At 37.4% G+C, this 24,993-nt stretch overlaps 1 protein-coding gene across 1 annotated transcript in view; it reads left to right on the top strand.

Moving 5' to 3' along the window:
* Positions 1 to 2,991: 2,991 nt before the first annotated feature.
* The window catches only part of HABP2 (hyaluronan binding protein 2), a 54,637-nt gene continuing 32,635 nt past the window's right edge, over positions 2,992 to 24,993 (top strand). Inside the window, exons 1-2 of the mRNA XM_051981465.1 lie at positions 2,992 to 3,071; positions 22,808 to 22,847. Of these exons, the coding sequence (XP_051837425.1) occupies positions 3,003 to 3,071; positions 22,808 to 22,847 (109 nt within the window). The 5' untranslated portion in view covers positions 2,992 to 3,002. The remainder of the gene's footprint in view (positions 3,072 to 22,807; positions 22,848 to 24,993) is intronic.

Consider the following 24,993-nt stretch of genomic DNA (forward strand, 5'->3'; position numbering starts at 1 on the left):
ATTATACTCTAATTGGTTGGAATGAGAGAATGATTATGTAGACACAAATAAGCAAACACAAAATATATTCAAAGTAATTGAGAAAGGTTAATTCTAATTTAGTTATTAAGCAATTAATATTTCTGATTTCTTTATTGTTATTATTTTTATTTCATCTGTTTTGTTTTTGTCTTTGTATTTCTAGTACTTAACACAGTATCTGACACACAGTAGGTGTTTAGTGAATTCTTATAGATTAATTTTTTTCATATTCTACTGTAGCTATGTTGAAGTCCAATACTATTATTATATTTTTGCTTTATTTGTTTATGTATTATTGTTAATCTTTCTTTTTAAAAAAATTTGATTGGTGGAGTGGTACATATGAATTAAAAATTATAAACATAATTTTGTTTGGTTTTTATGGCCCCTGGCCTTTATGAACTGACATTCTAAGCACTCAAAAAAAATTTAATACTTGTACTGAGCACAGCAATAGACCAATTCCTCCTTACCATACCAATCTCTTAATTTTTTTTCTTCTTTCAATTTTTTTCTTTTCTTTTTGTTTGTGTTTAAAATCAATAACTTTCCAAAATGGAGGGGATGATACAGAGGGAGCATCTTCTGAACTAGGAGCCTAATAGCAATGAAAGTTTTCATCCTGCCTGGATTTATTTTTGTTTCCTTTTGATTTCATCAATACCTGTTGGAAGACTGGTTCGGTGACATGAATATCCTACAGAAGTACCAAATGCTATGAGAGTTTAAAGGAGAATAATGTCATTCTCAGGTGAGATTAGGGAAGGCTGAAAAGGCATTTGAACTCGGCCTTGAAAGATGAATAGGATTTTGACAAGTAGGGGTTGGAGGTGATGGGTAGAGAAGAATGGAAAGACTTTCCAAGGGAAATGATAAAAATGAATAAAAAGGAAAGTGTGAAAAGAGACAATTAGGATTCCTGTTTGATTGTAATGGAGGATAAGTATAGACAACATGATCAATTCTGAGTCCTACATTTCAATAAGCTGAAGTGTAAATCTATATAAGCAAAATAGTGACGGGACTTCAGCCAATGAGTCAAAGACATAGAAGTTGCAGTGGAAGAAACTGGGGATGTTAAGCTTGCAGAAGAGATGACTTAATGAGAAAAGGGAAGAGCTAGGGGGACAAGACAGCTGTCACCAAGTGTTTGAGACACTGTCATGTGGAAAACTTGTTTTGCTTTGTCCCAGAGGGAATAAAATTAGAACAATTTGTAGAAATTGTAGAGGTAGTTGGGACTCAATGTTAGGAAAAGTATCCAAAAGTAGGAGGTCTTGTGGCAGATTCACAGAATAACAGAATCACAGAATATAAATGCTAGAAGGCAAATGACCAAAAATTCCTTCCAAAATATCCCAATATACATTGAGGGAAAGTGATGTCCAATAAAGAGAAGGAAGCCCACTATCTCTTCGGGCAGTCCATTCTATTTGGGAATAACTTGACTTAGAAAAGTTTTCCTTACGTTAATCTCAATTCTGCTTCTCTATAACTTCATATCAATTATTCTCTGCTTTCTATCACAGGAAATCTCCCAAAGTATGGGTGACCTTTTTTCAGAGATCCTGTAGAAAGAATGACTTGCTCAGTATGAGTTAAACAAGACAACTTCTGATATCTTCCCAATTCAGGTTATGTGAGGTTTTGAGTATAAATGGCATTGGATCACCAGTCAGGACTCTTGGGCTTAAGCTCCTGGCAAGGATTGGGGGGTGGGGAATCCCCTTTGCTCTGTGACTGTCTGAAAATACAGAAGGATATTAGGGAGCTGATTTGGGCTGCCCAAAGCAATGAACAAGAAATGGCCCCAACAAAATTCTGAGTTTCTCTCCCCCATACGCCATTTTAAGAGTTAATTGGGGAAAGAAAATGTCCCCTCACATCAGTCAGATTCCCATCTGCAGTCAGGCACCCTAAACAGCTACTATTTTCCAAGACACGTGTGTGGAATAAAAATAAAGGCCTGTGTGGGGAGAAAGGTATGTACCAGATTCAGAGAAGCAGGTTGCCTCAGGCAATAGAAGGAGTTTGAAGCTTGGATTTAGAACTCAGATGTGGGGAACTCCCTGAGCTACGGGGGCTTTTGCAGTAGTCATAAAACCCTGGTGACCACTTAACATAGGGAGATAAGGTGTTTACATGAGTTGAAATGATGCCTTATTTAAGAAGACAATTCAGCCCTCATAGAGTCAGCACTTAGTAGGTACCAGTTATTTTAAATCACTCAGCTCATAAAGAATGTAACTAAATAAAGCACATGGGGAAAGAGTTGTCCCTAAATATGAGCTCCATTTTTGACTGATCAAAGACTCAGCAGAAAAAAATAATTAAAAAGTAAAATCCTTACGTAATGAGATTTTAAAGAAAACTTTTAAAGCTGACAGGATAGTCCTGGCACCACTTCAAAGTGTTCATAATCAATGTTTGTCAATAGCAGTTTTGCATCCTTTCATTTATCTTTCATGAATATAAAGCATGATGTTATTAGAGACCCATCCATACCTTAATTCTGTTTGAGATTTGATGAATCAGGACCCTATTAATATTCAGGACAAATCAGCAGAGGCAAGGACGCCTTGCATGAACCCGTCCAGTATTGGTTGCCTTTTATCTCATTGTCTCTGCTGTGAATCAAACTATCTGGCCTTCATGGAAAACTTCAGGGGCCATTTGGGTAGCAGTGGACTCATATACAGGTCCAGAGAGTTCATCTACTTGCTGATTTTTTCTTTCTATAACTAATTCTCCTTGGGCAAAAAGAGTAGTTCTGTGACTCAGCCCAACCTATCGGTCACATTTGTTTAATCAAGATAGTTGGTTTGCAAAACATTAAACAGTATTTGATGCCTAGTTAATAATTTGCATCCTATTCATTTGTTCCTGAATCCTTCAAGACTGACAGTGGATTCCCTTTCTTCCCCCAAAAGTATAGATACCAAAAGAGATCTTAATAACTTTAGAAAGACACTGTAGTAAAGATGATTACCAGGGCTTCTAGACTTCGAATTCTTCCTCTAATAATCTTGGTAGGGCATGGAGCCCTTGGGGTAAGTATCTTTTCAAATATATATTTTTTTAAGACTGAAATCTAATATATCTTCTAAAATCTTGGATTCTCTAGTCGGACCATCTAACTTACCCTTTCCTCATCTGGATAAGATCAAGTGACTTGGCCCAAGTCACAAAAAGATGACAAAGTTGGGGTTTGCAAATAGCTCTGATGGCGCTATGCCAATTATTTTTCCACAACTGAACAAGAGAGAGATACCTTGCTAAGGCTTCACTTGGGAATACTTATAGGATAATAAATTCTAACATAAAGACTTCAAATGTGTAAAATTGGAGAGTTCTCCCCTTTTCCCCTCTCCTTTGTCTTTACTTAACTGCAGCTCGCAATAGTTATCAGGGTGAGCTCAAGGTATAATTCAGTAGCTAAGGAAGATCTCATAAAGGTTAGGGTAAAAATGAGAGTGGAGAATATTGGATTTGAATCCAAATTCTGATTCTGGCATTCACTGCCTATATAAATTGGGCAGCTCAAGTGATTTCTCTAGATTCTATTTCCTTTATAAAAATGAAATGGTTGAACTAGTTTGGGGTTAGGTAAACTATGGCCCAAAAGTTAAATCTGAATCCTTCACTGTTTTTGTATGATCAGAGTTAAACATGGTTTTACCTTTAAAATACAGCAAAACTCTATTTTAAAAATGTAAAGAACACTCATAGGTTGTGGGTTCTACAAAAGTTGGCAGCAATGGGATTTGGCTCATGGATAATTAGCCATATCTTTGGACTAAATTATGTCTGAGGTCCCTCTTGACTCTGAAGTCTATGATACTATGAGTATTATATATCATTATATATCAATAAATTGTTATATCATATGTAGTATATAAATATATGATCTATTTTTATATTATATGTGATATAAATATACATATATTATGCTATATCTTTACCCAGATGCTTTTTAAAGCACATGGGAAGAGATGTATATGCTGTATTTGTGTTCAAGGATTAGCCCTGGTGGACATCTGGGAAAGGGCCTTTAGCTTAAGAGAAATAGATCAGACTGGAAATTCAGTTTCCTATGTAGCTGTCCTCTATTAAGGAACACTTGGATGGAAAACATAAGCTCATGCATAATTTTAGAGCTGGAAGATGATCTTAGAGGTCATGTACTACAACTCTTTCATTTTACAAAAGAAGAAACTAAGATTCAAAGAAATTAAGTACCATTGAGAATTGTTTAAAACCCTCAGCAATAAGGCAGCTTCTCAACAAAATTCAAATAATTCTCTCCTTTGGTGGGGGAGGAAGGAGTAAGAGAAAGAACAAAATTCAAATACTTCCCTTCTTTGGTGGGGAGGGAGAAGTAAAAGAAGGGATATTAAGAAAGGGGGATAAAAAAACCTACTCGAATAAAAATGTTTATATTCTGTCTTTTATTTTTCAAAGCCCTTTCTCATTCATTATCTCATTTGATGGGTGCAGTTATTTCTTCAGGAGCCAAATTGGAATCCAAGTTCTCCTGATTAGAGTCTTGTTTTATTTTAAAACAGCAATTCCCTCCCTGCCCCCCCCCCCCGCCCCAATCTTTTCCTGTACTCTGTACTCTCAGACACCTCAGCCGGCCAATAAGCTGCCTATGACTCATTCCCCAAAGGGGTTTTCTTTTAAAATTATCTTTTGCACATATGTGGTCTTTGCAATTACAGATGATTATCAAGCAATCTAAATAGTTTGCAGGCTTGTTGATTGCCTGTGGCTGAGACCCAGCCGAAATACCAAAAGTCTACAGAGAGGTAGTGGAAATTATTCCAGCAAAGCACATGAGATATTGCCTGGGAAAGCCAGGGATGGAAAGAATCGCATCCTAAAGTTTGCAGGACTGGAGAGGAGGAGGAGGCAGGAGCCTCTGTTTGAAGTTTCTACAAAGCTAATGGACCAGAAGAATCTCTTCTTGCAAGCCCTAGCGACTTTTTAGGGTTAGCAATGAAATTATAAGTCAATAATGGATAAAAGAAAATATGAGAAAGTATCCTTCAGGCAATGAGCTTAGTCAGTTCCAAAGAGAGGATTGTGGGCTTCAGAAGGGCCTCTTAGTCCATATGTGTGCCAGACAGGTGGTAAAGCACACAGATTTCATTCAGTCGGCCAAAGGGAAAGAGAAAGTGGCCAATTATCCCTGAAGTCTGGGAGAGGGGAGGCCGGCAAACCCCATTGTAGGGGAAATATCCACCTGGCCTCTTTTTCTTGCCCCCATGGATCAGATAATTATCAGACAAGTTGCTTCCTGTCCATTTATCCACCTGCTCTTTTTGGAGGAAACAGGTTTCGGATGTCTCCACATCAGGATGTGATTCCTTCCTGCCCAAATTGCCCCCCAGGAGCACAATTCCACTGCTAGTTCAAACTGTGGTGGGTAAAAGTGTTTAATTGTGCCAAAAGTTCATAATAATAATTGCCATTTATGTAGCATTTGCAAATTTGTAAAGTGCTTTATCTATGCTGTGGAAGGTTATGTGACAGAGTGGACAGAAAGCTGGACTTGGAATAAGCAAGACCTGGATCCTTAATTCCACCTCAGATACTTCTCCATCTGTCAAATGAAGGGGTTGGACTTGTTGACCTCTGAGGTCAAATCTACATTTGAAAATAATGACTCTATGAGGTAGGTCCTCAGATATTGCAAACCCCCCCTCCCCTCCCCCAGCCAATTTTACAGATTGAGAGGCTCACAGAAGTTGCCTGCCCATGGTCACAGAAATGGAAATGTCAGAGATGGAATTTGAACCCACTTTTGTTTTCTTTTGTTTTTTGCTTCTCAGACTAGGATTTTACTTATTATATTACATTTTCTTTGATAAAAAGTTCAGAATGGGCTCACTTGCTGGATAGCATTGAATGGATGGTTAATGAAAAGAAACAATTTGGTGTAGAAGAAATTGTATTGGGCTTAAAGTCAGATCTAAATTTGACTCTCAGCTTATGTCACTCCATTTTGAAAATGGAGGTCACTTCCATGACCTACTTGATAGGTTTTTTATGAGAATTAAATGAAATAACATATAAGCTTCTACTTCTGTGGATCCATAGTCTCATGTATATAAAATGTTATATGAACATAAGAAATTAGTGTTATAACTAGCAGGGTCAATGTCACTATTTTAGTTTCAACTGAACTCGGCCACTATATAACAAAAAAATAAATAAATAAAAATTTCTGTACTGCAGGTAGCCTTTAAGAAAGTAGTCAATACTATCTAGCCTAACCCCTTTCCTCATATTACAAAAGAGGAAACTGAGGGCCAGAAAGGAAGTATATGGAGCTACATCATCCCATGAATTAGTGGCAGAGATAGGATTAGTGGCAGGCTTCAGCTTGCTAATAGTTTTATAGGGTTCCCCCCATTAAATCAAGAGAACTTTTGATTACTTAGCTTTTGAAATTCTCAAATTCTGAAAAGGAATCTCAAAAGAAAAGATCTCAAAATCATGTAATCCATTCCAACCCCTCTACAAATACCTAAAGAATAACTCCTAGAGAAGGAGATCCATATGGAATCCTTGAAGAAATCATTATAATATAACATAATATAATAAATATAATATAATATGATATGATATAGCATAACATAACATAATATAATAGTATAAACATCTTGAGAAATATTTGCATGGAGTGCACCCGTATTTCTCCATGTGGTTATGTGTGTTATGTTGAGCTAGTTTGTGTGTTGAACTCTTGAGACACTCAGGTGGCTTTTAGTGAGCTTGGGAAGAAATTCCAGTAATTTCCATGGCATCACAAAATTTTGATTTGTTCATCTATCATAAATCTACATTAACTACAAGATAGCAAGAAGATTTCTGACAGGAAAAAAAAAACCCAAAAACTTAATTGTCGTCTTCCTACCCTAATAGGAGACACTGAGTAAGACCCAGTGGGAGAAGGATTAGACCTGAAGTCACAAGATCTGGGTTTGAAGTTCTGGCATCTGTGTCCTCTCTGGTCCTTCAGAATCTCATCTATAAAAGCAAAGTTAGACTGGATGACCCCTCACAACTCTTCCTCTATGAGTTGATTTCAGTGCCTGTTTCTGTCTTAGGCCAAAAACTCTAGTTCATGATTAATTCTTTGCTTGAATTCAGATGAAAAGCTTTATGGCAGAATGAGGGGCTGAATTTCATTGAAATCTCTTAGGATTTTTTCCTAACTGGCCCTAAATGGTGGATTGATTCATTTACTTTGGCAGCATAAACCAATAGCTAAGGAAATGGGGTTGTGGAAAATCGGATGTGTGTGTGTGTGTGTGTGTGTGTGTGTGTGTGTGTGTGTGTGCTAGTGTGCCTCGGCCCAGATATGTATTTATATTTAAAATTCATTAGGGTGTCTAAAATGCAAAAGCAATTCTGCTGTCACAGGGAAACAGCATGACAGAATATTCAGCAGCCGGGTTTTTTAATAAAACATGTTTTTCTTCATAATTAATATAACAAGGTTTCCTGGCTTAGGACTTGGCAAGAATCCCGGGGAAAAAAAGGAGGAGGAGGAGGCAGAAGAAGGGGGTCATGGTGGAGAGGAGTGAAAGGTAATGTGACGTGATCACCACCAGACCAACCAGTCTCCAAAATTTATTTGGTGCTGAACTAGTTCTCAGTCACAACTCATCCAACTGTTTACTCAGCCTTCCAAAAAGAAAAATCGAATTGCACAGAAGAAGTTCCTCTAGGTAGAGGCTTTGTTGACATTCCAAAAACTAGCACTGGGGGCAATAGGCAGGCCCAAGACAAAGAACAAAGTACATTCACTTTGACATAACAAAAAGAAATGCCTCTTAGTGACTCCTATTCATTTGGGGCATAGAGTTGGACTGAGCATAGATTCCCATTCCTGAAAACAGTTGACTGCATCTTTGCAATAGCAAAACAATGACTTACTATGTGACTGAGGGAACCACTTGCCCTCCCTAGGATTCATATGAAAATTAATGGGTTGGTTCCTTCCATCTCTAATATTCTGTAGTTAAACCAAGTGAGACAAACAGCTGTCAATTAGTCTTTTTCTTTTTTTCAAACAAACAGATTGTTAAACCAAAGTGATTAGTTATTTGTCTGAACTAATGGGTTGTTTGTTTATATTGATTAGTCAAAAAGATCAATCTAAGAGCCCCATATAGATATTGTTAGTTGATGACTGGGTTGTTCCGTTGGTTATTATAAGTTGCTCTGCCAAAGATGATTTATCTCCCCAGTCTGCTCTGTATTCAATGAATGGCCTTTGGATTTACCTCTAAGAGGCTACTGGGTATAGGGATACAAATTAAAAATTTATATACACATAGTGTAATGGCCTGAGTGATGGTGACATGAAATGTGTAGGGAATCCTTTATTTATTAGTATTAGTTTTATTCTTATTGATCAGTTGCAAGAACACATTTGTATAATACTTTATAATTTTTCAAAACCCTTTCACATATATTATCTCATTCAGTGCCCTCCATCCTTAGTGAGGTGGGAAAGCAAAATTCATCATCCCCCCAGCTAGATAAGGAAAGTACATTCACTTTGACATAAGTAAGACATAAGACATAAGTGATGATGTAAGACAACATTAAGTGACTTGCACAAAATCATACCATTGGTTAATGAAAGGTTAGAGAGTTCTGTATTTAGTTGGTTTTAAATCATGCCTTTAATACTTAAATTAGGGCTATAGCCCACTTCAGTTCTCTAAGCTCCAGTTTACTCATCTGTGAAGCAGGAAATAATAACGATCCTATCAGTACTTATCTCAAAGGGTTATTGTGAATCTCAAATGAGATAATGTACATAAAGCAAAAATTTCTAGGTTCTACCCAATTTCAACTTTTATTATTAGAGAGTTAGTTGAGAGGCTTAGTTAGGCAATTAGGCAGTGCAGTGGATAGAGCATCAGGCCTGGAGTTGGGAAGACTCATCTTCATGATTTCAAACATGGCTCAGATACTCACTTGACCCTGGACAAGTCACTTAAACCTGTTTGTCCTAAAATGAGCTGGAGAAAGAAATGGCCAGCCACTCCAGTTCCTTTGCCAAGAAAAAATATAAATAGAGACCCAAAGAATTAGACATGACTGAAATGACTCAACAACAAAAATTGAGAGTCAATAAGGCTTTGCTAAGTTTGAATCAAATTTTATGAGCTGGATGATCCTAGGAAAGTTTTAATTATTTCTTCTGTAAAATAAGGATCATAATATCCATGATACCTGCTTTTACAGGATTGTTGTAGTCTCAGAAAAGACAAAGTATGTAAAACACAGTATCAATGCTAGTGATTATTATCTATTTATTAGGTCTTGTGGACTCCAAGACTGCTTCACCTTAGGGACATAACCAGGACCAAAATTCATGTCCAGTGCTTTCATTTTTAGCTGTTTTTCAGGCAGATAATCATGTTATAGATGGGCAAACTAAGATAGCAGTCTATTCCCAAGTCACAAAAGAAAACAGTGATATCATGGAAATAAGCACTGAACTCATACCAGATCAGTGCTTCTTAAATTAAGCAAAGGCATGTCTCTCTTTTTTTTTTTTGAATAGTAGCACTATTCCCATTTCTGTTTCACCTTTCAAGGGCATAATAATTGCTTTGGCAGTCAAAGCACTGAAGGGATAATCCTAATCCTGTTGAGCGAGGCCTTAATTTGGATAAGCTTTTCATATCAGTACTATATGTATTTAATATGGTAGGAAACTAACCCTAGCAAGCTGTGAAATTGGGATGCTTCTGGATTCTGGATAGCTTTTTCTATGTAATAGGAATTCTATGGGATTAAGGTGGTACAGAGAAGAGAGAAATGAATAAGGAATAAGGAGGGCCATAAATAGCTCTACTGTTTACTCTATGACTTTGAGAAAGCCACCTAAGCTCCCTTGGCGTCAGCTCCCTCATCTGTAAAATGAGATTAAACCAAATGATCTCTGAATTTGTTTCCAAATCGAAATCCTATGACCATAGTCCTGGCTTTGCCATTAATTCATTGTGTAGCTCTTCAAACTTTTTTTTTACTCTCCAGATTTCAAGTTCCTCATCTTTTAAATAAGAGGGTTGGACTAAATAATCACTAGGGCCCTTCCAGTTCTGATATCCCAATGTAGAGATTAAAAAATGTTGGTGATCCCTATAATTAGTCAACAAGACTTTGTTAAATGCTCATTATATGCTAGGCAGTGTACTAAGCACTGGGTAAACAGGGGTTCAAAAATCCTTAGTGTATTAAGTCTTGCTACAATAAGATTTTTGGGTGTCTTATACAAAACAAAAACAAAAATAGTCCCTGCTTTAAAGAAGTTTGTAATTGAATGAGTGAAGATAATACATTATATAAATCAAAACATAAAAGACAAATATATAGTAGAATGAAAGTAGCCTTTACAAGAAGGCAGGGATTCTAAGAGTCTGAAGTTAGGATAAATGATTCTAGGCATGAAGAGATGGAGCATTGTATGAGGAACAGTCGATGACCAATGTGGCTGGAACTATAGAAGAGGCTGTAAAGCTCTTTGAATGGCAGATGAGCTTCTATTTGATTCTAGTGATAATAGGAAACTATAGGAGTTTCTTGATCTATATTTTGAAAATCACTTTGGATGATGGATTGGAATGAGGGGAGATTTGAGGAAGAAATTGGATTAAAGACTATTGCAATAATGCAGGTGAGAGATGGTAAAGATAGGATAGTGACATGTGAGCGAAGAGAAAGAGATGGATTTGAGAGATGTTGTAGGGTAAGAAATTATAATGATTGGCAATTGATTGGATAAGTGTGGTAAACAAAAGAGAAAAATTAAGGACGAAAGCAAGATTGTAAACTTGAGTACCTAGAAGCATAATAGTGTCCTTATTGGTAATAGAAAAATCCAAAAGAGGGGTGAGTTTAGTTGGAAAGATAGTGAGTTCTGTTTTAGACATACTGAGTTTAAGATGCCTGTGAAACATATACTTCAAACTGTCTTATGGAGAGTTTATATAAGACTGAAACTTGGTAGAGAGACTAGTACTCTCTCTCTCTTTCTTTCTGAACACACACACACACACTATATATGTGTGTGTAATATATACATATACAGAGAGAGAGAGAGAGAATCTGAGACTTAGAAAATAACCACAATTATTGGGTATGACATGAATAAAAATCTATCAAATGAGTGTGAAAAGTTGTAGGTAGAAGGAAAACCAATAAAAGCAGAGTCACCACAATCTAGAAGAACAAATATTGGGAAGAAGTATTCAAGTGTGTCCAGTGCGGTGGAGAATTAAGAGAGATAAAGATTGAAGAAAATGCCATTAGATTTCCAATAAAGAGATCATTGGTGCCCTGAAAAGGGCAGCTTCTATTGAATGCTGAGCCAGATTGATGAGGGTTTAGAAGGATGAAAGGAGAGGAAGTGAAGATACCAAATATAGAGGGTTTTTTTTTTTTGAAAAATGTCTTTAAAAAATTCTTATTTAGTATTTTATTTTTTCCAATTACATGTAAAAACAATTTCAACATTTGTTTTTAAAACTTTGAGCTCCAAATTTTCTCCCTTCCTCCTTTCCCACTCCCCTTATTGAGAAGAGAAGTAAATTGATATAGGCTATACATATATAGTAATGCAAAATGTATCCCCATATTAATCAAGTTGTGAAGAAAACGCAGACGAAGAAACTTAAGAAAATTAAAGTTCAAAAAGTGTACTTCAGTTCAGACACATTAGTTCTTTCTCTGGAGATGGATAACATTTTTCATCATAAGTTCTTCAGAATTGTCTTGGATCATTGTGTTGCTAAGAATAACTAACTCATTCACAGTTGATCATCTTAACAATTTTACTCTTAATGGGTACAATGTCTCCTGGTTCTACTCATTTCACTTTGCACCAATTCATGTAAGTCTTTCCAGATTTTTCTAAGAACATGCAATTCATCATTTGTTATACTACAACAATATTCTGTCATGATTATATACCACAATTTATTTAGTCATGCCTAAATTAATAAGCATTCCTACAATTTCTACTTTGTTACCAGAAAAGAGCTGCAATAAATATTTCTGTATGTATTGGTTCTTTACCTTTTTGTTTTTTACCTCTTTTGGGATGCAGACCTAGTAGTGATATTGCTAGGTCAAAGGGTTTACATGATTTTATAGCCCTTTGGGCATAGTTTCAAATTGCTCTATAAATGATTGAGAATTTTTTCAAGGCATTTATCTCGGGAGAACTATAGAATAATAGCTAATGGACATGGTAGGATTAAGTTTTTTGTCTCTTTTGCTTTGTTTTTAGGCAGGGAAAAACTTAGATGTATTTATAGGAAGCAAGAGAAGAACAAGGAGATAAAGAGTAATTGAAAATTAGAGAAAATGTGAATGATGGTAAAGATAATCTTCTGGAAAAGAGTGTAGGATATGAGATTAAGGAAAATGGGAAGGAGTTAGTTTGGTAAACAGATGATCTCTTTATCATTACAGAATGGAGAATGACAACAGAGATGTGATGATGGGAAGTGAAGAAAAAAAGCTTTTGGTGAATGGTCCAAATTTGGGGGTTGGAATATGAGCCAATATGTTTGGCTGAGAGATTGAGGAAAGAGAATGTTATAGGTTTGAGGATATATGGAACAGCTTCTGTGGTGAATAGGATTAGAAATCATGAAGGGAGGAATAGTAAGATTATTGTGGTACAGGAAGGACCCAGTTGAGATTATTGGAATAAATTTGTAGTCAGTTTCATCTGCATAATTTTGTGATTTCCTTCAACAGTATGAGATTAGGAGTGAAGGAAGTGAACAACTGGAATAATCATAGGTTGGGGTTTGGCAAGGCATGATCAACAATAGGACAAAAAAGAACAAGAAAATTCAAGATTATAGTTTAATTTACCAGAAGTTTGATATTGGGAATAGAGAAAGTTATTATTAGCTTAGGGAGAATATCCTTGGACATGAGGAACCTCAGAACTGGAAGTTATGATTAGGACAAAAAACATAGTTAGAAGAATAGGAAATGGTGGAAAGATAACTGATTACTGTCAAATAGAAATCCAGAATTATTGAACATAGAAATAGAATTCTTATGGAGATCATGATCCCTGTGTGTAATTAAGGTGGAATGGAAGAGCAAATTGTAGATCCATTGTAGGGGAGAAGGATTTAATGGGACTATATAAACTTTTAAATTCAGCACTAAATATAGGGTTTTAAACATTCTGTGTATTGGTAACAGGAACAACTCATAGAAATGCAACCCAGAAAATTTTCTGTAAGATTCTATCACACTCAATAGTCTACATGCTTTGGGTGGCTATGTTCTCAATCTGCTTTCATCTGAGTCCCCATGAATAACTCTAAGCCATCAGGTTGTTTTTTTCAGAAGCAGGGATTCATACTAAGCCATTTGAACTCTGGGACCATTGCATACACTGTAGAGGCAACTAGCTATAGTTAGAGTGTAATTTATAGCTGTGGAATAGAGTTTTTCTCCAGTTTATATGGGAATTGAACTGATGACTTTGGCTTCATAAACATTACTGTAATCTACTAAATGACTCAACCTCCACAAAGTTGGTATTGTTTAAAGTTAAAGATGAAATATCACAACATTCATTGTGTTCTTTAGCATCCTCTACAGTTTGGAATGGTAGCATATTTTCTCTTAGCTTTTGTAGCCTTACTATTTCCAAGCCATCCCTCAAATCCTTTAAAGAAGACATGGGAAGATACATTGTTTACCATCCATTTTCCCAGAGTATATTAAACCTTTGGACATCTGAGTTCTGAGAGGATTACTGTAAAGATCAAATGAGATCAATATAGAGTGATTTGTGCATCTTAGAATGGTATGTGAACTAAAATTTGAATTATTATTATCATTGTTGTTGAGTTATTTTTCAGTTATGTCTGGGTCTTTGTGACCCTATTCTTGACAACAATACTGGAGTGTTTGCTATTTCCTCATCCAGTTAATATTACAGAGGCATATAGAGTTAAGTGACTTGCCCAGGGTCACACAGCTAGTAAGTGTTTGAAGCTGGATTTGAATTCATGAATATGAATCGTCCTAATTCCAAGCCCAGTGCTCTAACCATTATACCACCTAGCTGCCCCCATTGTTTTTTTATCTTTGATGGCTTAGATCAGAAGTGGGAAATTTCTGGCCAGAAGGCTGTACAAGGCCTGTGAAATCATTTGTTCTGACCCTGCCAAGATAACCACAGGCAACGATGAGCTGAAAGCCAGGTACAGCAACCTCTGACTGCTTGAGTTTTTAAGTTGATAATTTCATATGGCCTCTCAGTGATGTTATAAATATCCAAATGGCCCTTGGCAGAAAAAAAAGTTCCCACCCCTGGTTTAGATGAATACATTGGTGAGTTGGAGGGAAGAGGCATTTATATAGTGCCTACTATAATTCAGGCACTGTGCTAAGCACTTTATAAATATCTCTTTTGATCTTTGGATCATAAGGCAGATAAAGCTTAGGAGGGGACCCTGGGATCCAACCTAAGACATTTATTACTGTGTGACTCTGGGCAAATCATTTAATCTTATTTGCCTCAATTTCCTCATCTGTAAAGTGAGCTGGAGAAGGAAATGGAAAGCCACTCCAGTAATAGAATATGATCAAAATTATCCACTTTGCCTTCAATAATGTATTCTAGTTCTTCTTTGGCCATAAATCCTTTCTTTCTCCACAGATCTGAGAGGCAGACAATCCTCTGTCCTTCTAATTTGCTTATAGTATCACCCTTTATGTCTAAATCATGAACTCATTTCGACTTTATCTTGGTATAAGATATTAGGTGTTGGTCAATGCCTAGGGCATCCACTTTAAAAAAAAAATAACTTTTTATTGACAGAACCCATGCCAGGGTAATTTTTTTACAGCATTATCCCTTGCACTCACTTCTGTTCCGATTTTTCCCCTCCCTCCATCCACCCCTCCCCCAGATGGCAAGCAGTCCTTTACATGTTGAATAGGTTACAGTATATCCTGGATACAATATACGTGTGCAGAACCGAACAGTTTTCTTGTTGCACAGGGAGAATTGGATTCAGAAGGTATAAATAACCCGGGAAGAAAAACAAAAATGCAAGCAGTTTATATTCATTTCCCAGTGTTCTTTCTTTGGGTGTAGCTGCTTCTGTACATCTTTGATCAATTGAAACTGAATTAGCTCTCTTTATCGAAGAGATCCACTTCCATCAGAATACATCCTCATATAGTATTGTTGTTGAGGTATATAATGATCTCCTGGTTCTGCTCATTTCATTTAGCATCAGTTCATGTAAGTCTCACCAGTCCTCTCTGTATCATCCTGCTGATCATTTCTTACAGAACAATAATATTCCATAACGTTTATATACCACAATTTGCTCAACTATTTTCCAATTGATGGGCATCCATTCATTTTCCAGCTTCTAGCCACTACAAACAGGGCTGTAGGTCATCCACTTTTCCTGCTGCTAGCCCTGGACATATCTAGGATGGTTGGGAAGACCTAATTCAAATCTAGCCTTGGCATTTTTTAACCTGTGCCTGCCTCAGTTTCCTGTATTATAAAATGGGAATATAAAAAAGCATCTAATTCCGAGATTGTTATATGTTACTGTGCCTGGAACCTAAGCATTTAATAAATCCTTTTACTCTCCCTTCATTAAGGGGGTAGAGAAGAGGTGGGTGCAGGGGGATAAGCAATTCTATCTCTAAATGGAGAACATCTCAACTGGATGAAGAGGAGTTTGTCTGAACTATGATAAAACTCCAGAAATTTTAGTCATCCAGTTCAAACTCCACAAGTGCTTAGTACAACATCTGCTCATATTTCAATAACACTTTCTCTCATCGTAATAGCTGACATTTATCTGACACTGTAAGATTCACAAAGCACCACTTGACATGCATTGACTCCCGGGAGTTATCAGCACCCCCATTTTACAGATTTGGAAACTGAGCCTCGGAGGAGTTCGACCGCTTGCCCACCCTCACGTCGGCAATCGCTCAGCGGCACACGCAGAGCTCGAACCCAGGGCTCCTGCCGTGGGCTAGGAAGCTCGGGGCACTGCAGCTCGAACACCCGGCAGCCCCGTTGCACCGGCCTGCTCTGCTTCTTGCAGTCGGTACCCAGAGAGGGGCGCTCAGCGGGCCTGTCAAAAGTCATTCAGAAGCTGAGCTTTGCTCCTTTTTCTGTTTCCCTTCATGAGTTTGTAGATGAAAAGTACGGAGGGATCCATCTGCCTTCTCCCTGAAAGCCCTTGAAACGCAACCCTGGGTGCGCCTACGGGATTCGGCAAGCTCGCTTTCCTGGAGAACAGCAGGCACCGATGTCTGGCTATAGAGGGAATAATAGGAGGTGAAGCCGAGCCCGGATCTGCAGGCTCCCCTTTGTTTGGATTTAGCTTCAGGCACAGTGGTCCTTCTTCCTGGGAAAGACAAGCCTGCCCCCTGCTGACCTCGCGAAAGATAGCAGCAGGGCCGGCGGGGCTCGGGGACGCAGGCGGACGGGGCAGATGGGGACCGGGGGCCGTAGGGGCCAGAGCGCCCGGCCGGAGTCAGGAAGCCCGGATTCAATTCCTGGCTCGGGGCTACTTTTTGGGGTCTCTGTTTCTTCGTGTGTCCGATCAGGATGTTGGATCACAGGGCCCCTAAACCGCCATCCAACTTTATAATTCTATGGACTGAAAGGAAACTTGTTCCTCTCGGATGGGAGAACTTGCAAAATGTTAGAGCCACTCAGGAGGGCTGGCCCCGTCAAAATGGTTTCGCTGATAAAGATGCTGCGGGTACCGCATACGCTGTCTTGAGAAGCACCCAATGATCTTCCTCTGGCTGCTTTGGGATTCGGGGGCACAATATCTCCACTGAGTGCTGGACCGGGACTCGGAAGTCTTGCATTCAGACATTTTCTTCTCATTATCAGTGATGATGGTGATGATAAATGTTTACTAATTACCTGACTTAAGGCAAGTGATTTCACTTGCCTACCTCAGTTTCTTTATGAAACAGGGAAAATAATGGCACCTACATCCCAGGGTTGTTATTCAGATAAAATTACCCAATATTTGTTAGGATACTTGCTAATATGTGACCCAAGGCAAGTGCTTCAGTTTCTTTATGAAATGGGGGAAATAATGGCACCTACATCCCAGGGTTGTTATGAAGATAAAATTACCTAATATATGTAAGGTGTCTTGTGAACTTCAAAGTGCTACATAAATGCTAGTTATTGTTATTATTACTATTATCCACCCAGACAACAAATTAAGTTTCTCTATTCTTTCTTTCCCTTTCCTCATCCAGCCTATTATGATTTCCTTGAGTTGAGGGTCTGCCTTATTTTTGTATTTGTAGCTCTGGTCCCTAGCATAATGTCTGGCACATGGCAGAGCTTAATAAGTGTGTATTGATTGGCTGATTGAATGATTAAATAAAAGCCTAATGCTTGGAATCTTTTTTCTATTCTTTCCACCACTCATTCCTATCAACACTTACTCATCCTGTACTCTAAGGTGAATGGCAATGGATGTCCATGAGTTCATCAGAGCAGAGCTTCTTAAATTTTTTCCACTTATTACCCTTTTTCTCTTGAGAATTTTTTACCTGATCCCAGGTATATAAGTCTATAAAACTGGTCTACAAATCAAATACTGGATGATATTAAATAATAATTTTGTGATGCCCATACTCAGTTATGAAACCCCAAATGGGGTCAAGAACCACAGTTTAAGAAGTTGAGTATTAGAGTAATTGTCTAATTTAGAGTAATAAATGCTAATTTATTAGTTCGTTAATGTACCACTCCTCTCTGATCAGCATTTTAATACCATAGAATCTTAGAATTGGAAGGTTACCACCCAGAGGCTTAAATCTTAGGAAGGCTTTTAGGAGGCATTACATGAGGAGGGGGGGTAGGTTTTTTGGTCAAGGAGATTGGGGCAGAGAGGGCTCCACTTAGCCACATTCCTAGTTATGTTAGAACCAAGGTATGGTCATGAGAAAGAAGCAAAGATATTACCTAAGACAATCCTGATTCCAGAGTAATCTGGTATGGTCCCAGTGGTGAGCTTGAAGAAGTTAGAACTGATAAGGAGAGCTGTCAGACATCTACAGGAGGAAGTCTGGAGAAGCATGGGATAGCAAGACTTAACCATAAGGGTTAACCTAAGAGAGGAAGGATCAGAATCAAGTAGCATGGCAGTCCTACAAGAATTGGTACAGGATGTAGAGTATCAAGGCAGACTTAAAATAGATCAATATAGGAGACCAAATCATGGGACTGAAGCAGAAGGGAAGGATTTGACCCCAAAGATCAGAGCTCAGTCAACAAAGATGAAGTAGAAGGTCAGAGAACCAGCAGCCAAGCGGATTTGAGATTGAGCTTTTCAACTGTTGCATCTAGAGATCTTTATATCTCTTCTGCCCAGGGCTGAATTGGTCCCAAGCTCAGGACAAGCTAAAGTGGTTGGGGAGAGATTGAGCTAGCAGGAATGAAGAAAAAAGATCCAAGCAAGTCATGGCATTGCCTATGGAAGGGGACAGCTCTGTTGACTCTGATCTCTTGATCTCTTTCTCCAGCCAAGTGCAAATACTATATTTCTTCACTTTGGCTCGCTGGTTTGAAATGTGCCTGAGCTGGATGGAACAGATAGGTCATGACTATTTAGACTGAGGAAGAGTGAAGAGGTCTACCTCCTTCAAAGATTCTTTAACTATTGCATCTTAGCTCTATTTTGTGAATCACAGAAAGGTTTCCCCTCTGGTTCCATCATCCATCTGAATTCATTCCAGGCTTATGTGTCACAGGCATAGACTCTTGTTGGTCACATTCAATAAACTTTTATTAAGTACTTACTATAGGAAAAATATTTTGTAAGACCCTAAAAATGAAAAAAAAATGGACATAGCCTGTACCTTCAAGAAACTAGTCAGGGGATGAGACCCAGAAACCAAAAAGGACAATTAAATCTCTTCCAGTTTGAAGACAGTACAAAAGTCTTATGGAGTTGCCTAAAGTAACACAAGTTAAAGTTATTTGCCCATTTCTAGTGTTAGAAGCTGGATGTGTTCACCAATCTAACAACTTAATTACCAAATTGTCTAATACTATCATACAATTTGATCTAGACCTGCCTTTCGTCCAGGGAGCTCCTAGTGAGAAAATTTCCTCTTCCAATATACATCAGTGACTTCTCTACAACCTAGCCTCAGAAAGCTGTTTGGAATCATTAGGAGGTTAAGCAGCTCACCCAAATTTCTATAGTTAATATGTGTCAGGGGCAGGACTTGAACCCAACTGTTGCTGACTCTAAGGTCATCTCTCAATCTACCATAACCACGCTACCACTCATGTTGGGAAATGGATAAGTACTTAGAAAAAAATCAAATAAAGATGCCTCAGAGAGATTCAAGGAAGGAAAAGCTCCTGGTGATGAAGGAGACACCTGAACTTTGACATGAAGAAAGAAAAGTTCAGTAAGGGGATTGTGAAGGAGTCCATTTCAGGTGGATGGTAGAAGCAGTAGGAAATAATAGAAAGGACAGTAAATTTGGAGTCAAAAGACCTAAATCCAAATCCTGGCTCTGTGACATTGCTCAAATCTTCACTTCCCTCTATGCTTTAGTTTCCTAATCTGTAAAATAGGTTGTTGATATAGATAATTCCTAAGATTTCTTCATATCTAAATTTCAGTGTCTTGTATCTCAGGAGAGGATAGTTCTTGAGATGAACTGGGGTATAGTCAGTGGTCTAATTTAGCTGGAATACTTGAAGAAGATCATAAGATCATAGATGAGAGCTGGAAGGAAGCTCAGAGGCTGTCCTATGCTCTCATTTTTACGGATAAGTAAACTGAGACTCAAGGAAGTTTAGATTTAGAGCACAAGTAGTAAGAATCAAAGGCAGGAGCAGTGAAACAAAAGTGGAAAGGTAAATTGCTGTAGAGAGCCTATAGAGTTTATATTTATCCTGAAAGTAATAGGAAGGTTTAAGTGGTGCCAGCAAATACATGCTATAAGAAGATTATTTTGACAATAGAAAATAAATTAGAAAGGGGAAGAATTTTAGGAAGGGAAACAATTTAGGAAGCCCTATAATACCAGATGAGAATAATAAGGCCTGAACTATGCTAAGGGAAGAAAGTAGAAAGGAGGAAAGGATATGAAAGACATTTCAGAGATGGAAAAGGAAGGGCTTTTGATGACTGATTGGATTGTAGAGGTAGAAAGAAGAATCAAAGATGAGTTTAAGATTATTAGGGAAATAATGGTGCCATCGACAGGTAAAAGAGTCATTGGATTTAGTGATTACTAAATTTAGAGAAAGTAACTGCTGTAGAATAGTCAGAACAGATCAGAAGTCAAATTACCAGGATTGATGAGTAAGTAGATTTTGGCAAGTATATACAACTCTTTTGGAATGGGACTAAGCACTGAAAAGTAGTACTCCAAAGCCAAGCCATGTCTTTATCAGGTGCTTGAAAGGAAAGGGAAGTGGAATTTTGGCCATGACCCCAAGGGCTGAAGAATGTGCTGTAATGGTAAGATAGTGGTGTAGGCAGGCAGGTTTGTAAATCTATAGAGTTGAGAGGGGTATGCTGGTTGGTTTTCAAAGGCAACAGGGAATAGGGCTGTTAAGTAAGCTAGCAACCCACATATCATTGAAAATGTTTATGAAATGCACCTATCTTCCTTCTTTTCAGGTATAAGAGTATATGGGTGTAAGATATTGCATCTGCTGACAGATTTAGTTGATGCTTTGGCTTATTTTATTTGTTTGCTTTCCTCTTCTTTATTATTCTTTCTTACAATATATGGCTGTCTAGGGAGGAAAGGCAGAAGAATTTATTTGGAAATGAAGGCAATATAAAAATAAAAGACATTAAGATTGAAAGATATACCATACACTATAATATACTATATTATTATACTATAATATACTATATTATTATACTATAATATAGTATATATATGAAAAAGATACCATATACTATAATATAATATGTTATTATACTATAATATACTATGTAATTATATTATCATTGGCTCACAGATTCCTGGTCCAGACCATGTTAATGTAGAGACTGTGGTGGATAAAAGGAAATACAGGAAGTAACCTATGCCCTTACAAAGCTTACCACATAGTTGGAGAGATAAGACTCAAACACAAGAAATCATTAAAACTAATATCATCTCAGAGCATGTGAGAAAATTAGAGGCTGATGACTCCTTGTTATGGATGCTCTAGTGACTATTTATGCTTCAAGATAGGGTTGGAGGAGATGTCCCCTGGGTTTTCTTGGGCTGACATGTTCTGTATAATTTTGAAAGCAGAATTAGGAAAACCAACCAACCAACCAACAAAAGAAAGCACCCTAAAGAACCATCAAATCACTCCAATAAAAAAAATGCAAATCAAAACAATGTTGAGTTTTCACCTCAGATCCAGAAAATTGACAAAAACATCTAAAATGTGGTAATAGCCAATGCTGGAGGTAGTATGGTGGGCCCAGTAATATACAATTGGAATTGTGAAAAGATCCAATTCTAGAAAGTAATTTCAAGTTATGATAAGAAAGTGACTGAAAAGTACATACTCCAAGATCTGGAGATCCACTAGTGGGCATCTTCCCAAAGAAAGTTGGGAAATGGAAGCACCCAAATTTAGCAAAAGATTTATAGCAAAACTTTTTGTAGTAGGAAAGAACTGGAAATAAAACAGATGCCTATTAATTAATAATAATAGTAAGAGATCAGGTTTAATTTAGAACTTACTATGGCCAGGTACTGTGCTAAGTACTTTATAATTATTATCTCATTTGATCCTCATAACAACTCTGGGAGGTGAGTATTATTATTATCCTCATTTTATAGGTAAAATTGAGGCATGAGATTAAACTATGAGGGTCATACAATTGGTAAGTGACTCCGGATCCAGAACTCTATCCACAGGGACACACGCTGCCTATTGACTAAACAAATTAAACAAATATATTACTATAATGGGTTACAACTGTGCCATAAGAAACAATGAATATTAAGAATTCAGAGAATCAAGAGAAGACTTATATGAACTGATACAAAATGAAGTAAGCACAAGGAAAACAAAATTCACCATGACTACAACATTGTAAATCAAAGAGTAACAATAAAACATTTGAAAATTGCATGCTTCAGAATTATAGTGAGCATGCTTGGCAACAGAGAAGAGATATAGGAAAGCAGTCTCCTTTTACCCCTTCTCTGTAGAGGCAGGGGTGAGTCTGTGGGTATGAAATATTGGTTATAATGTCAGACTTTTAAAATATACTCTAAACTGGTTTTTTCCTTTGTTATAAGGGATGACACTGCAAGGGAGAAAAAATGGGAGGGATACTTTGGAAAATAAAATACAAAAGATAACAATAAAAACTGATTTTAAAGTGGTAATCAAATGAAATATATACATGTGAAAAACAGATGTATCTATGTTGGAGGTAGGAAGAGACAGAAGAGATGCTCTGATTATCTGGAGGCATAATTCAGATTTGGATAGATAAATGAATACAATAAGACATTCTTGGCTGGGTTCCTCTATAAAATGACCCACATTTCCGCATCTAAATTAACACTAAAATCTCATCTAGTGGAGGTTTACCCAGGATCTCACTTGACTTCAATGGAAAATTGCTCCCTAGAAAGTTTACCCTAAGGTAGGGCTATGTTTTTCTGTACCTAACAAAGAACTCAAAAACATTAGTTTTTGTCTGTTTTGCAGTTTTTCTCCTTGACCTCGCCACTAGGAAGTATCGACAAAGGTGAGTGTGTTTTCTATTGCTGATTTGCCTGTGCTCATTTCAAAAATGTTCATCTTCACTATAAGAACAGAACACTGAATATAAGAAAACAACTATTTATTTGTTAGTGATTTTTTTCTAATCTTTAGAAGACCAAAACAGAAATAGTAAAACTTTAAAGCAGAGACTACTCCACCAGCCAGCTTTTAGTCATGCCCAGCTATATGTATTTTTGTAAAATAGATGAACTTTGTTCCCTCACTTTTTTAAGACTCCTTGCTCTCCAAGTCTCATTTTCCCTTAGATGCTTAGTATTCTCATAATCCCTCATTCCCCTTCCCTATCTCCTTTTTCTTCCTATTTTCCGCTTCCCTTCTTCTGCCTCTGCTCTACCTTTCCCTTATCAAGGTCTAATATCAGGAAAAGCTTTACTAAGTTCAGTCCCACTGAGCTAAAAGCCTCATTTAGGTGGCAGGAGGTCTCCTGTTCAACTTGATGAGAAAAGCTCCAAAGAGAATACTCTCCAGTGGTTGTTCCCATCAGAGAAAGCCACATCTTTCCACATGCTGCTCCATTGTGGCATTCAGCCCACACGCCAGAGAATCAGGCATCTGCACAATGTATGAGCATCCAAACTTTTGTCAATAGGCTTTGAGAAAGGAGATTTTTATCCCCTGAGTAATGTAGTTTGAAGTTCAGTAAGCTTATGAGTCTGAACTGATGCCAAATTGAGGTAATACAAAGTGCCAGGAAAAAAAACAGTATATTATTCTAAGTAGCTTTGTCAGAATTTGTACTGTTTTTGAGATGAAATCAATACATTCTATTGTGTGTTTACATAGGACTTTGCACATAGTAGGCTCTCAATATTAAAAAAAAAAAAATAGAGAAAGCTCTAAGCAGAATGAGACAGCCAGAATTTGCATATCCCACCTCACCCTTCCATCTCAGCCCTACCCAAATTTAGAAAATGCCTATAGATAGCAGCTTTTAATAACATAGAAACAATTAAGTTTAGCATTGAGTTAGCAAGAATAACTAGTTAATGATACATTTCTTTTACAACTCCACCCCTCCCCTATCCCAACTGAGATAAATTCCTTTCCAGGAATAATCCCACCCTATTCCACCATAGCAATTATTTCATGACATCTCAAACCCTCTGCTGATGAATGCCATATCTCAATGTGTCTGTCTCCTCTTCACTGGGTAGAACCTAGTTTTTCCCCCAGAAGGAATTTTGTGTCCCTGGATCCCACTACTACTGGAAGCATTCAGGATGAGCACTTTTCCCTGACGTGATTCTGTATCTTTTCCTCTTCTCTCAAGAGGAGGAACTGAGTTTTTTTTTTTTTTATTTGAAATCACTTTTAAAAAAATAATAGCTTTTTATTTTCAAAACACATGCAAAAATAGTTTTTTTTTAAATTCATTCACCCTTGCAAAACCTTGTGTTCCAAATTTTTCTCCCTCCCTTTCCCCTACCTCCTCCCCTAAACAGTAAATAATCCAATATATATTAAACATGTGCAATTCTATACATATTTCCACAATATTCATGATGCACCAGAAAAATCAGATCAAAAGGAGAAAAAATGAGAAAGAAAACAAAATGCAAGCAAATAACAACAAAACCAGTAAAAATACTATGTTGTGATCCACACTTAATCCCCATAGCCCTCTCTCTGGGTACAGATAAATCTTTTCATCACAAGTCCATTGGAACTGGCCTGAATCCAACCTTGCTGTTGAAAAGAACTATATCTATCAGAATTGATCATCATATAATCCTGAATGTTTTCCTGGTTCTACTCATATCATTTAGCAACAATTCATGCAAGTTTCTCCAGGCCTTTCTGAAATCATCCTCCTGATCATTTTTTACAGAAAATGATATTCCATAATACTCAGCCATTCTCCAACTGATGGGCATACATTCAGTTTCCCGTTCCTTACCATTACAAAAAAGGCTGCTGCAAACATTTTTGCATATATGGGTCCTTTCCTTTTTTTTTTTTTTATGATCTCTTTGAAATACAGGTCCAATAGAGATGCTGCTGGATCAAAGGCTTTATAGCCCTTTGAGCTAAGTTACAAGCTGTTCTCCAGAATGATTGGATCAGTTCACAACTCCAACAGCAATGTATTAGTGTCCCAGTTTTCCCAC

This window comes from Antechinus flavipes, chromosome 2, assembly GCF_016432865.1.
Source record: "Antechinus flavipes isolate AdamAnt ecotype Samford, QLD, Australia chromosome 2, AdamAnt_v2, whole genome shotgun sequence".
NCBI lineage: Eukaryota > Metazoa > Chordata > Mammalia > Dasyuromorphia > Dasyuridae > Antechinus > Antechinus flavipes.